The sequence below is a fragment of the Tachypleus tridentatus genome, chromosome 13, assembly GCF_004210375.1.
Source record: "Tachypleus tridentatus isolate NWPU-2018 chromosome 13, ASM421037v1, whole genome shotgun sequence".
In the NCBI taxonomy this organism is placed as follows: domain Eukaryota; kingdom Metazoa; phylum Arthropoda; class Merostomata; order Xiphosura; family Limulidae; genus Tachypleus; species Tachypleus tridentatus.
Genome location: NC_134837.1, coordinates 215,254,644 through 215,267,022, shown reverse-complemented (window position 1 = coordinate 215,267,022; position 12,379 = coordinate 215,254,644). Strand labels below are relative to the sequence as shown.

General features: G+C 32.9%; 1 protein-coding gene across 1 annotated transcript; it reads left to right on the top strand.

Moving 5' to 3' along the window:
* Positions 1–468: 468 nt before the first annotated feature.
* Positions 469–6,857, top strand: LOC143237114 (uncharacterized). The gene is made up of 6 exons (XM_076476005.1): positions 469–554; positions 3,452–3,530; positions 3,919–4,284; positions 5,050–5,421; positions 5,840–6,008; positions 6,675–6,857. Exons 1-5 carry the CDS (start codon positions 528–530, stop codon positions 5,998–6,000), a joined length of 1,005 nt encoding a protein of 334 aa, XP_076332120.1. The 5' UTR covers positions 469–527; the 3' UTR covers positions 6,001–6,008; positions 6,675–6,857.
* The last annotated feature ends 5,522 nt before the right edge of the window (positions 6,858–12,379 follow it).

Sequence of the window (12,379 nt, the reverse complement as noted above, 5' to 3'; positions counted from 1 at the left end):
TTTAACAGTACCATTTCTTTAGTAAGGTCAGTTACTTACGTCACTGGATAGAGAATCTTCTCGTAATTATGTTCAAAACAATGTGAATTTTATAAATTTAATAACAATGTTCCCACTATTGTTCACTTTACTGTTAAACAATAAAATGTTTTATGCTCTGTCGAACAGTATACTTGCCGTTTCTTAATAGAAATTCTGCAATGGTTGAACACCAGATGACTTCTGTTCTCATTTCCTTTGGCAACTCTCAGCCAGTTTTGGTACACCCCACTCCACATCATTGGCCCTTCTCAGCAAACAATACACTAGTGAATCATATTAGGGCGGTGCTTTACTTCCGAGAACAAGATCCCGGATAAATTAGCCCCTAACAGCTGTTACCAATTAACAGAGCCCATCTGTTGATAATTATCAATACATATTTCAAAAGTATATAAATATACGTGAGGTTAGAATATTATTTAGCTCTAAGAAGCCGACCGAACTTCTTTAGGAAAGAAACTCCAACCTCGATTAAGCTGGTGCACATGATGCGTTACGGTGTGACTTTATGTGTAAGTATACCACTGAAAGTTTTGATATTTATGTAGGATTTTGGGAAATGTCTTGCACATGTGACATGATATTAAAGTACTTCTCACTATAGTATCTAGAGCAAACATTACAATGTCAGTAAATCTCTTCTTTTTAAACGTTCGGTATAAGACAACAAGGGTTACAATTTGGTAACTGTCGCCAGTTAAAGTTTCAGTATTGTGTTATTATTTTATATTGTTGTAATAAAAATGTTAAACCGATATTGTATGGTGTTGTTAGTTACATTGGTGGTCTTCCAGTCTGGTCCTGTCACCCTTTTGTACGTATTTGTATTGTCTTATTTAACTTCAAACCAAAACGTAAATTATACAGGTTGGTTACATCTTACTATATACTTGAAATGGTTAGTATAGTACTGGATGATATCAAATGGAATATTACTAGGGCAAGTGAAAGTAACTTAACTATTGAGCTTTTCAAAAAAAGTTGTACGTAATTAAACCTGTTCTCAATGAAGTAAGTGCACATGTACAGTAACTTCTGTCCCATCCTATAATACAATCTCTCCTAATAGACCAGAAATCATTAACACCAAAATGAATAAAAACACTAAAAAGAGAAAGTTTATGTCTATTCACCTGAGAATCTAAACAACTCATATATAGGTTTACCAAAGACTGTCTTACCTCACTTTCTCCCTAAAATAAGAAAATCATATTTAATTTTTTGTTTTGTTTTGTTATTCTTTGAAACAATATTACATGGTTTCTAGTTTGTTGGTCTTTTTTGTGATCCTAACTCATGCATGTCTGATGTCAAGTTGTGACATTCTATAACTTGTGATGTACGGGATTGGGTGATATACTATATTACTAGATATCAGTAGATAAGTTCTAACTTTTCAGTTAATAACAACTTCATGCAGTCCATGCACGTGCAATTATTATAAAAAACACACGTAGAAATTTCTTTTTCTATTGTGCTAACATTGATATAGAAAATGTGATTTCGAACTTTGAGTGGAAGTATTAAGTTTTGAATATTGGGATTTTTTATAGTATGTACAAGTGATTACAGTTTAAAATCTAGTTTAATTTACTTTTGTTGACAAAATAAACCCAAGTCAGTGAAAACGCAGCAACAAAACAAACTTTCAACATCGTGGCATAAAAAGAGGGTGTATCAATCTATTGTTGCTAACTACAGTTTTTTTTTTTTGCCAACAAAAATTAAATTACAAAATAAAATTCCCTGTTTTTTTTAGGTAACATCGAAAGTAGATCACAATTTTCATTAGGGCCACACCATCTACCTGACTTAATCTTAATTACTTTGGCCTTGATTATTTATAATGAAAAAGGCCTACAATGTCCCACCTCTTTATCAACTTTGACTGTCTAAAGCCAGAAGTATAAAGGGACTTTTCATTATTATGTTTAATAAAGGTGGTGCAGTTCGCATCTGAGCAGCTATTAATAATGATGAAAATAGTTGTTATTTATGTACTCGTAGAAAACGTCAATAGTACTGGCATGGCCAAGCGTGATAAGGCGTTAGACTCGTAAGCCGAGGGTCGGGGTTCGAATCCTGATCGCACCAAACATGCTCGCCCTCTCAGCCTGGGGGCATTATAATATGACAGTCAGTCCCACTATTCGTTGGTGAAAGAGTAGCCCAAGAGTTGGCGGTAGGTAGTGATGACTATCTGCTTTCCCTCTCATCTTACACTGCTATATTAGGGACGGCTAGCGCAGATAGCCCTCGAGTAGCTTTGCGCGAAATTCAAAAAACAACAAACAAACAAAACCAAAACGTCAATAGCACTTTATATAAGCATCAAATGGAGGAGTTATTTATTCCATATAGGAATAAATAGGGCAAAGTTGGCAATAACTTTGTATGTGAAGATGACAATACCACTGCACACAGTGCGTGTATTGTACAGGATTATTATAACTAGGAAGATATTACAAGATTGCCACGGACAGATATAACTTCAGAATGCAGTACATTTGAGAATTATTGGGCAGAACTGACCCAGGTACTTGTAACCACGTCCATAAACAAGCTATTGTGACTGAGCTGCATCGCCTTTTAGATGGAATGCAATTTCGGCATGTTATATGAATAACTTTGTCGAAAGCGTACCAAGTTGCCTTGTATAGATTATTAATGGATGAGGAGGACAAACGAAGAATTGAATATATAATACGGACTGATATAAAGTTATACATATATATATATGTTTTGGTAAGGATTTGTTTTGATAAGTTAAATACTGAGTTAAACATCTTTCTGCAGGTCACATCCGGCATTGCTTGGGGGAATTAGAGCACTTCATTTCTTATCTGATGGTCGTGAGTTCGATTACCCGTTAAAAACAAACAATCTTGCTTTTTCTGACGTGCAGGAGTTATAATGTTTCGGTCAATTTCATTTTCATTGGTAAAAGAGTTGGGAATATTTACTTTTATCTTTCAGTCTTCTACTTTTAGACTATCGCCAAAAATATCCATCTTGGTTTCGAGTTATTAAATCTACTTCTTATTATGGTCATACGCACTGGTTACTGACCTTCAACCCGCTATAGTTAAAGAAGAATAGTATAGATTTTGAAAGTTTTAGGCTCGGCTCATACGAATCTGCCCTTAATATGAAATTATAATTAATTTTGTTTTTACATCAGAGATTCGACAAAGGTTATATCCTCGTATTCGTCTTGACCAAGATACTTCAACAGCTTAAGAGACATTGACATTGTACCTTTAATCCTGTTAAGTGTGTAGTACATTATAGGGTTTCTTTGTACTAACTAGCAATAATATTTCAAATGAACCACGTCGCATATATATATATATATATATATATACACACACAATTTGTACAAATACCTAATTCTTGATATTTTCCATAGTTACTATTGTGTCCAATCCTAATTGTGGTATTGGGGTTGCCGGAAGATAGTGATGCAGTTATCAAAGAACGATTGGAAGGTAGGTCTGTCTGTTTTCAAAAACAAGTATAAATATTTATACTGGTTTAGATACACAGTAAACTGGTTTCTATTCATGAATAAGAACAGTTGTTTTGTGTATTACCCATTGTGATGAGTTGTGCTTAACAATAAAGAAACAAATAAAATGATAGTAATTGTGATAATATTTTCTCAAAGTAAAAGAAAGAACAAGAGACTTACAGGAATATTTGAAGTAGTTACAAAACTTTAAAAACTACATCGTGTAAACATGATTATTGATAAGATCAATATCTCCGTATTTAAATTATTCTGGTGGTATTTATATTCTTTTAAAAATACTTCACTGAGAATATTACATCAATACTACAGACTTACTTCTTTTCCTTCAACTGTTCCTATTCCAGCTTTGGACTGTACGGAAACTACGTGCTACAACATAAAAACTGAAGGGACTAATTTAATGTCGTGGTATCAGTATGCACACTCCACCTGTTTCAATTATGGAATGACACCCGCCAAACCATCAGACGAAGAAACAGCGAAGTTCCTAATGGACTTGGCCAACAGGACGATAACGAATAACAACTCAGTATGGCTTGGTCTGTCTCAAGAAGAGACAGTAAATTCCTCAGCTTTTAGTAATCTTTGGCGTGAGTTCCAACCACAAACAGTAAAACGTGGAGTGGTCAGAATGAGCAATGAAGACGGTTTTAGATGGGAAATAGCCGATCCGGAAACCAATGGTTGGACGCTCTGCGAAATTCCTAAAGGTATTATCTCCTGATATACTTAAGGTATTTTTACGTGGTTCGAGTGTAAACAGACCTGATAACATACTTAGATAATTCTAGACAGTGTTTAGTTTAGTTCATTGTTTAATTAATATTTTTGTTATATAGGGTATTGTATTAAATTACACTGCTAGTTTTATACACGAGATTTATGCTAATAATATACCTGTAGTATTTACACTGTGTTTATAACTTATAAATAGGATTGTTTTGTTTGTTTGCTTTTTTTTAAATTTCGCACAAAGCTACTGTAGGGCTATCTGGGCTCGCCGTGCCTAATTTAGTAGTGTAAGACTAGAGGGAAGGCAGCTAGTCATCACCACCCACCGCCAACTCTTGGGCTACTTTTTTACCAACGAATAGTGGGATTGACCATCACTTTATAACGCACCCACGGCTGAGAGGGCGAGCATGTTTAGTGCGACCGGGATTCGAACCCGCGACTCTCGGATTATGAGTCGATCGCCTTAATACGCTTGGCCATGCCGGGCTTATAAACAGGATCGTTTCAACATTTGTTAACTCTTACTTTCTTGTTATCTTGAGGTTTGAGATTCATGTGAGTGTGAAGAAGTATGTTTCAAAATTAATCGAATCAATTTGTTATTAAATGTTACTACAATTTAGATCTAAAATGTAGGCTTCAGGTTCTAATAATAATACAATTCTTCTAAATGTAACTGATATAATGTGGTAACTACTTAAACATAGAGGTAAAAGAAATAATTTAATTTGTTTTTGCAGCCAACCTTACGTACTGCGTTAACGACACATGCTACACTCTATATCCAACAAGAATCCAGGGTGAAAACGCCGTTTATAAATTCTGTGAACTTGCAGGGGAAAAGATCGCTGTTCCCAACACCCCTGAACTTGCTAAACAGTTGGCTACGTTTCTTTCAATGGATTATTTATACATCATGACCGGGATTTATTTGAACGGCACAGTTCTAATGGACAGAGACCGGAATGTAATCGGTAATCGTGATGAGTGGCCTTTCAGGGAAGGACGTTTTAGCATCTATGAGACGTGTGTTATGTTAAAATCAGGTGAACTTTACCCAGGATACTGTGATATAAAGTTCCTGTATCCTCTGTGTGAGAGTCCAGTCCCAGGTAAGATCCCAGTTTGATCTACAGTAGCCCCCGTATAAAAAAATCAATTTTCAGGAAAGAGTTAGTTTGAACTACAGTATCCTCTGTGTAAGATATTCAGATAAGGTCGGTATGAACTACAAAATCTTCTGTGTGTGAGCTCCGCCCCAGGTTAAAGTTAGTTTAAACTATATAATTTTCGACTGTAATGCTATTTTAGTGATACAGTTTATTTAAACACACATTAAACTTGGTCACTATCTATTACTTTGGAATTATAATTAAATATTATGTTAGTAATTGAAATTATTTTAAATCCATTTGAAGTAGGACAATTTTTGAGGAGGCTTGTTGTTTCAATAAGTGAAAATAAGTGAAATAGTGAAACTAGAGACCGGATATAACGAATTATTATCCATTTCATATTACATCACACCAGATGAACCGACTGAAGATAACGATAAAGAAAGTTGTGAAAAACCCAAAGGTTGTCGTGGAAAACGTAAAGGCCAGAAGCGCTGGGGACGTAGATATCGCAAAGGTTTGTGGAAGAAATTCGTCAGTTATGTTCAGAATCTCCAGACGAAATATAGGAGTTGAGACATTTGGTAAGATTTTTTGTTTTGTATTCTATAGAAATATTTGAAACTAGAGATTGCATAGAGTACTTATAAACTAAATGTTCGATATAGCTATGATGGACACACCACAGATTGCTTATTGTGTAACTTTGGGCTTAACATGAAGCAAACAGCTTCGTCAGTTTTATTTGGTTCGTCAATCAACTCCAAGTTATCCATAAGATTGTAAAATAATAACTACTTTCTGTTTCATTAATATTACACTTCTAAAGTAGGTAAGGCAATCTGTATTATAAAGACATTTGAGCGTTAATTATAGTTTTCGATATTTTTAGGATGATTATTACTGTATAGTTCAATGTTTAAGAGTAATATAAACATAAAGAAATGTCGGTTCCTGAAATTTGAAGCACTTATTTTACAAATACATTTCAGTATTAGTTGTTAGAAATAGCATGAAAGTAGAGTGTTGTTAATAGTAAATATAATTTACTGGGGTATTAAATTTTTTGTTGTTGTTAAGGTTATAGTAATATTTCATAACCATAATAGCATGGTTAATGTTAACAATAGAAAATTTAAAGATTTATTTTAAGGTTTTGATGTAATATTACTAAATATGACAACAAAGGTCATCTTAATTCTTTCATGATAACGACATATTTTGTTTATCAGCCTATTTATTTTTTATAGTGTTTTGCATGCTAAAAATGGAATCCCTAAACTGTTACCATCATACTGTCGTTTTGGGACAATAATCTATCAACCCAAGTGAGGAAAGATAGCTCAAAGATATCGTAACAATCTTTCTTCTTCTCTGGAGACGGGAATTTATTTGTCTACTTTTAGTGTTAAATAAAAGAATTTTAAAAATGATTATTTGTTCACGAATATATTTGTTTTATTGTTATCAATAACTGTTTATTATTTTTTATGGGACATATTTGCGTTTTAATTGCAATTATATATCAATACTTGTTTTGTTTGGTCAGAGAATCACGAAATTATAAAGAGCTAAGGTATTGTAAAACAGTTTTTAATCAAATAAATCCCTTTGCTTTTAGTTTCACTTAAAGTTTGAATTGTATATTTTAACCCTAACTTCGATAATTTTATTTTGTTATTTAACATAATTAATATCAGTTTAATTATGATTTTCTAAAATTCACCATTATTTCAAAAATAAAACGCAATCTAGTAGCACCATCTTTCATTTAGTATGTAAAGTAGCTTTTGTTTCCACCAGGTAAAAAAATGTTTTTGAATGAAACCATATAATTATTTTCCTTACAGTTAACAATCGGAGATTAACTAAATTCCTATTGGTATATTTCGTGGCACACACTTCACTACAGACATAAACAAATTATGGTAAAAAAATCTAGATCGTCACAACATTTTGAGAAGAAAATATACAAAGGTTCAGTTTGTGTGTTACTGTTGTCAGAATCCATATAAATAACGATTTATTTTTGTTTATTTTACAAGATTAACACAACGTAGAAAGTGTACGTGATTTAACTCTAGAGGGCAGAGTTGTTAATATTTATTGAGTTAGTACAAGACTACTGGATAGCAGCACTAATGGTACGTAATTGTTAAGTCAAAGATTATAGAAAAAAAGCAACTAATCAACAACATACAACGCCAGCTGTTGATACATTCTAATTGGGTGTTGAGTATTAACAGTTACTCATATAACGATATCACATCTCCAAACGAAACGCGATTTATCATGAACCATAGATCGCTTAGGAACTTCAAAAATTTCCGATAGGACGTACAGGCAAAACATATTTAAAAAGGATACTTGTTGTTGAAACAGCACTTTTGGCCTTCATAATAAATAACGTAGCTATAGTATAATAGTAAAAACAGTCGCTTTACCGATTGTTGGACAAACGTTATCCACGTGTTCTTCATATTATTATTATTATTGTAATTCATATTAATTAATTAATGCAAGTTTACAAACAAACTGGTCTAATCCGTTTAGTTAAACCTACTGAACTAACTCCTACACTAGTCATAGAACTATTTATACGATAATTTTTCAAAGAAAATGGGTGATTTTATTAGTTCTGATAGTAATATTTCTCTTTCAAGTACTGAAACTTAGAACAAAAACAGCTTGGTGTCTTACACCCAAAGAAACCTCTTGTAGAATACTACACAAGGTATTGACTGTTTCATTCTGTATTTTCATAAGCTAGAAAACAACTATTTTAAAAACTTCGAAAACTCGCTGAGAAACACAGAAAACATTATCAACATGTCAAGTCGCTAGCACATAAGATAAAAAACAGAAACGTACCTGAATCTCTCACATAAAAAGCACCGATAACAATAGGAGCACATGATAATAACTTCTGCAACAATTGACAACAGATCCTTGAAAACACCTCCTTAGAACTCATGAATATCACTGAAACATTCTGTCAAAACTGTCGATATTCTAGACATAGAAATTTTCCATTATTATCATCTATACAACTCTTTTGGAGGAGGTGAAAGAAGAACTGAAAATATTCACAAATAAAACTAATACATTTCTTCTCAAAAGGAATAACAAAAAACAGCTTTCTACTGACAACGCCAATACAAAAATCGTTTCTAACAGCATCCCTTCTTATCATAAAGAAACTACCACGATATTAAATAGTCTTGTAAAAAGCGCAAATCTTTCTCTATCTCCAACCGAACAAACTAAAAACACTGTAATCTAATACGCATGAACATTCTCAAACTAACAAATGTGCTAAAAATAACAGCAACCACTAAAAAGTGCAAATAACAATGAACAATCACTAAATATCTCTAATGTTGTTAATCTCTCAAACATAACTCTCTCTGAAGCAAACTCAGTCTCCTTAGTAAAGATCTCAACTTCTGCCCAAGTAACATCTATATTAATGAGTCTGAACTTCTTTCTGACCTCAATGAATTCTCCAGGAAATTAAGACTTCACGAATTTTTCTTACAACAAACCTCACACAATTGTAAATCAATATACACCTAACTTTAAAGAAAATGTTTATGGACACCTCTACTAAACAGAGAACCACTTCTAGAAAGCTATATCAATGCTGTAGAAAATAACAAAATACAGTCCTTAAAATTTTCCAAGTAATGTCCTAATAACATTAACCACTGCAAAAGAAATGTTTTAAACAATCTTAAATCGAATAACAATATCACAGTAAAGCCAGCAGACAACGGTGGAGCCATTGTTATCCTTGATAAAATGACTATCACGGAAGCTACTAGAGAACTTTAATTTCTGTATAAAATTCTCACATGATCCTACAATTCAGTTTATTAAAACCATAACTGATAAACTTAAAGAACTTCTCAAATACAATAAAATCAACAAATACAACTTTCAGTATTTAATGCCCAGATAAGCTTCTTCAGGTAAATTTTATCTCTTGCCCCAAATACACAAACCAAACAATCCTGGTCCACCCATAATTTCTAATATAAACATGGCTACTGCAAAACTGTCTGCTTTTGTTGACCAACACATAAAAAGCATCCTCTGTAACCTCCCCTCTTGCATAAAGGATACTACCCACTTTCTCAACATCACAGAATATTTTAACACTGACGGACAGTTACCACAAAATATCTTCTTTGCACAATGAATTTTTCTTCCAATTACACCAACATCCCACATGATGAAGGGCAAGAAACTCTAAAGTCCACATTAAACATGTCAAACCCATCAGAATCTCAAACACTAATCGATCTTGCCATTCTAGTTCTAACTCTGAACAACTTCGAATTTATTAACGAGCACTAAATTCAAGTTAATCGTAGTGCAATAGGTACCAGAATGGCTCCCAATTATGCCAATATCTTTATGGTTCATATTGAAACCTAGCTTTTACAACTCTGCCCTGTAAAACCTCATACTTGCAGACGTTACATAGGCGACATATTTTTCATTTGGTTTGTTGTTTTGTTTTTTGAATTTTGCACAAAACTACACGAGGGCTATCTGCGCTAGCCATCCATAATTTAGCAGTGGGAAGGCAGCTAGTCATCACTACCCACCGTCAACTCTTGGGCTACTCTTTTAGCAATGAATACTGTAATTGACTGTCACATTATAACGCCTACACGGCTAAAAAGGCGAGCATATTTGGTGCGACGGGATTCGAACCCGCGACCCTCGGATTACGAATCGAACGCCTTAACCCACCTGGCAATGCCGGGACTTTTTCATTTGGACAGCCGATCTTCAATAACTGAAAGAATTTATCACACTTGCAAACTCCTTTCACAAAATAATCAAGTTTACTTGTGATTGTTCGCCTACATTGATTAATTTCCTTGATGTAATAGTTTCTCTAAAAAACGGCATTTTAGAAACAGACTTGTACAAAAAGCCTACAGACAGACCACAGTATCTTCACTATGAAAGCTGTCACCCCTCTCACAATAAACGAAACATTATCTACAGTCAAACTCTTAGAATAAAGAAAATATGCTCAGATAAAACAAATTACAGAAAACATACTAAGGATCTAAAACTAACCATGTTACAAAGATGGTATAAAGATACCGAAATCAACAAACAAATTGAGAAGGCTAACAACATTCGGCAAAAAAAAAACCAACACATTATAAACCAGAGTTATAGTAAACTTTCAACTACAATTCCTCTTGTTACTACCTACCATTTTAAACTCACAAATGTTTCATGAATCCTGAAAAAAACATTTTCATCCACTACAGCTTTACAGTCGTCTTAAACAGATATTTCCTGAAGTTCCCGTTGTTTCTTTTCGAAAAAAACAGAACTCTAAAAGATATCCTTGTTCACACAAAAATAAATTACATCGTCCATGCAATAAAGCCTGTTGTTAAACATGTAAATTTTTCCAGAGAAGAACAACAGATTTCTATGACACCTTTGAACCATTGGTTGAGAGTTTTTTGTCTCCAGACGAATCTATGAAGGTTCTAGTTTAGTGATAACATTGCTGGCTTGTATAAAACACTGAAGAAAATAAGTTGAGGTTGAAAAACTCAATGTGTTTTTAATGTGAAAGATATTAGATGGATTTTACTACATTTCATCAAAACCTTAATATTAATTTTTGATTTTTCTCATTTCAGCATCAAACATCCTACATTTTTTGTAAAAAAATATTATCAATTAGTAGAAAAAAAACACTTTTTAATACCTGAATAAATGATGTTTACTATTAACAATAACATTTTCAACATATAAGACTAACTTTTTTGTAAAATAAGTGCTTCAAATTTAATGAATTAAAGTTTTTATTTTGTTTTCTTGAACTGTTCAATATTGAACTTTAGAGAAATGATTGTGCTAATATTCAAAAATTATAATCAAAACTCTAGTCATGTTGGAACATAGATCATTTAACGTATTTTATTTCTGGATATTAGGTGCACGTCTACCCTTAATTGTAACACAAATTAAACAGAAAGTAACTATTCTTTTAGAATCTCATGAATAACATAGAGTTAGTTGACAAACAAAATAATACTGACGAAGCTGTATGATTCTTGTTAAGCTCGATGCTACACTAAGGGCAATCTGTGATGTGCCCATGATAGCCATAACGAATATTTAGAGTTTAGAAGATCCAAGATTATCACTGCATCACCTGAAGGGTACAGAGTGGGAAAAGTGCTCCTTAATATGGTTTCCAATAACACAACACAAATTTTAACTGCAACCTTATTTTTCTGAAGTCCAGAAAAGGTCTTTAATTTCAAACATCTGTTTAGAGTATAAAACAAAATTTCCTATCAAACAAACAATTGTTTCAATCTACATCATCTTTTTTTTTTCTTTTGCAGATTCAAAACACTACTGACGAATTACGTAAACAAACATTCAAGCTCCAGTTCTCCCGGACTTTACTTTTTCCATGATTACTTTTGGACTTTTTACAATTTTCTTTGTCATCATCTTTGACAGACTTCTCTGATGAAATGTGATGATGAAGTGGATAATTAGTTATTAGGTCTAGTCTGTAGTTTTACATTCAACCAGCTTCAAAATATACAACTTCCCATTAGAATCCTTAGAAAACAAAACATCATAATTTAAAACATGAACGGCTACTTATGAGTACTTGGTTAAAGAGACAGATTTTTGTTTATTTTTTTAACACAAATCTAAACTTGTGATAAAAATAAACTAAGCTGCAGTTTGAAGTATACAAAATGTATGTCTGATATTCTACTTTTACACATGTCTTATTTGGAATCCCAGATGGACAAATTAAGAGGAATGCGTTCTTGATGAATTTCTTTTATAAATATCAAAACAAACTTCTAACAATGTACTTTGGTTTTATTTAACAATGGCATTGTTTGTTTTTTAATTCTTCTACTTTACTCTTGTATTCTATTGG

Coding starts and splice junctions, on each gene's coding strand:
- LOC143237114 (XM_076476005.1), top strand. CDS start 528: ATGATGCGTTACGGTGTGACTTTATGT. Junction 555..3,451: donor GTTACGGTGTGACTTTATGT/GTAAGTATACCA, acceptor TATTTTCCATAG/TTACTATTGTGTCCAATCCT. Junction 4,285..5,049: donor GCTCTGCGAAATTCCTAAAG/GTATTATCTCCT, acceptor TTGTTTTTGCAG/CCAACCTTACGTACTGCGTT.